This window comes from Fragaria vesca, unplaced genomic scaffold, assembly GCF_000184155.1.
Source record: "Fragaria vesca subsp. vesca unplaced genomic scaffold, FraVesHawaii_1.0 scf0513084, whole genome shotgun sequence".
Classification (NCBI taxonomy): domain Eukaryota; kingdom Viridiplantae; phylum Streptophyta; class Magnoliopsida; order Rosales; family Rosaceae; genus Fragaria; species Fragaria vesca.
The window spans coordinates 13,884-16,104 of record NW_004443443.1 but is presented as its reverse complement, the minus strand read 5'-3'; the positions used below and the strand labels follow the sequence as shown (position 1 = coordinate 16,104).

General features: G+C 43.0%; 1 protein-coding gene across 1 annotated transcript in view; it reads right to left on the bottom strand.

Moving 5' to 3' along the window:
* Positions 1 to 1,337, bottom strand: part of LOC101298279 — a 35,314-nt gene extending 33,977 nt beyond the window's left edge. The window contains exon 1 of the mRNA XM_004309806.1: positions 593 to 1,337. Within this exon, the coding sequence (XP_004309854.1) occupies positions 593 to 1,337 (745 nt within the window). The remainder of the gene's footprint in view (positions 1 to 592) is intronic.
* Positions 1,338 to 2,221: the final 884 nt, after the last annotated feature.

Below are 2,221 nucleotides of genomic sequence, written 5' to 3'. Positions count from 1 at the left end.
ATCAATTCAAAAGGAAATTTGCTTGAAATTGTACTTAAAGGAAAAGACTTCCGAGTTTGTTTGGCCAAAGGGCACACAGAACAGTTACTTGCATCGCAAGATTTATTAGAAAGAAAGGAAAACTTAGAAAATACTCGACTTGAGGGATGTCCAAGCCGTTGGTGCCAAATAGAGGTTGACTAACTCGAGACCATGTGACATGTGCCTTGCTTAGCTTTGTCGAGACAATATAGGCCTTCCTTCTCAGATCCCGTCCCAATCATCGTCCCCGATCGTAGGTCCTGTATGAAACAAAACTCTTTTAGAAAGACTGTGACGCAGAATGAATCACGTGCAAGCTTGCTGATAGATATAAGATTCAAGTAAAACAATGGTACGCATAAAACATTGTGAAGCGCAAAGGTGGACGAAAAAGACACTGTCCCAACATGACTCACTCTAGCAAAGCTACCATCAGGAAGTTTGACACTTCTATTTTGGATAGGATATTTAGTGGTGAGAAGATGAGGAGTACATATGATATGATCGCTAGCCCCACTGTCTAAAATCCAAGTACTTTTCTGATAATGTCGTACATAATGTAAAGCTTTACCTGATAGTTCTTCAAAGCTAGAAGAATTACCAACATGATTTGCGGTGTTTGCTTTGTTTTTGTTTAGCATATCAACAATCTGCTTGCATTCTTCCTTTGAGAAAGGGAAGTTGACCGGGTTTCCATCTTCAAACATCGAAGCAACATGGTTACTCCTGGAGTTTCGATCTGCTATGGCCTTTCTTCTTCGGCAAGTGTCATAGGTGTGACCCTTCCAACCGCAGAACGTGCACTTTAGATGCTGACGGCAATTCTCGGTAAGGTGACTCTTATTGCACTTTTCACATTTTGGCTTGCTGCCTTCGGCACTCTCGGCACTGCTATTGGATCTGCCGCTGTCTCGACTATTGTCTCGGTCACTACCTCTCACAGCAAAGGCTGCAGCTTCTTGTTGTTGCACGCCTTGTTTGCTTCCCATGGCTGTCTCAGCCTGTTTCTCATGACGAAGAACCATCGAGTAGGCTTTGTTGACAGCCGGGAGAGGCTCAATAGCAACAATGGTGCCACACATTTGCGCATAATTCTCATTCAATCCCATGAGAAACTTCATTGTTTTCTGATTTTTCACATACTCACTTAGCTTGCCACCTTCCTCACATGCACAGGGACTTAGATCACAAAGGGCATCTCGCTCATCCCATAGTGCCTTGAGTTTAGTGAAAAAGGTAGTCACAGAATCAGTACCTTGTTCACATCCATGAATCTCATTCTCTATGTTGAATAACTGGACGGTGTTGGATTGCATGAACCTTTCTTACAACTCAAGCCAAACTGCTCGAGTGCTTTTGCAGTGCATGACACTCTTGGCAATAGGATTCGACATAGATGCTCCAAGCCAAGTTTTGACAAGAATGTCACATCTGTCTCATTGTTGCCGCTCATATGCCTTGTCTTCTGTAGGACGTTGTGAGGTCCCATTGATGAAGCCGATCTTGTTTTTGATCTGCAATGCCATGGCCATGGATTGGCTCCATTGCATGTAGCTGTCTTCTGCCAAGGATTGTGATACGAGAATCGCACCAGGCTGATCCGAATGGTGAAGATAGAGAGGGTGATTTGAGATCTCCCATGGTTCAGGTGTGCGTGCGAGAGCGCCGGAAGAAGAGGCTTCTTTGAGGAGCTTCTCCCTCAATAGGGCTACCACTTTCTTCTTGTCGTCACCTTCTGTCATGAGGCTGTTTGAGTGTTTTAGGATTTGGCCGAGGATCGGTTTGCTACTGATACCATAAAGAAATTTGGAATGAACTATGTTATATTGCTCAAACTATATCGAAGGAGTTACACAGCTTATATACAAGCTATTACACCGAAACCCTACAAGACTTCTTGTACAGAAGGAAACTCTAGACAAACTAGGTAACTATAGATACATATCTCTATTAACAGCAATGATAGAATCAGCCAACTAATAACAGAATCAATTATCCTTCACGAATATCTTCTACATATCTTCTTCAGTTTTAATAGCCGTTGCCTCATACGATGGTGTCCAGCCTTTCATAGATGTTTCGAGCATTTCTACTCTAGTTTGGTTGAACTGTTTGACCTTCCTCCTCGTTTGCATATTGAGAAAGCTGTTGAATGGATTGGAGCGACGTTGGGGTCGGTCCTGTATATCAAAAAACCATG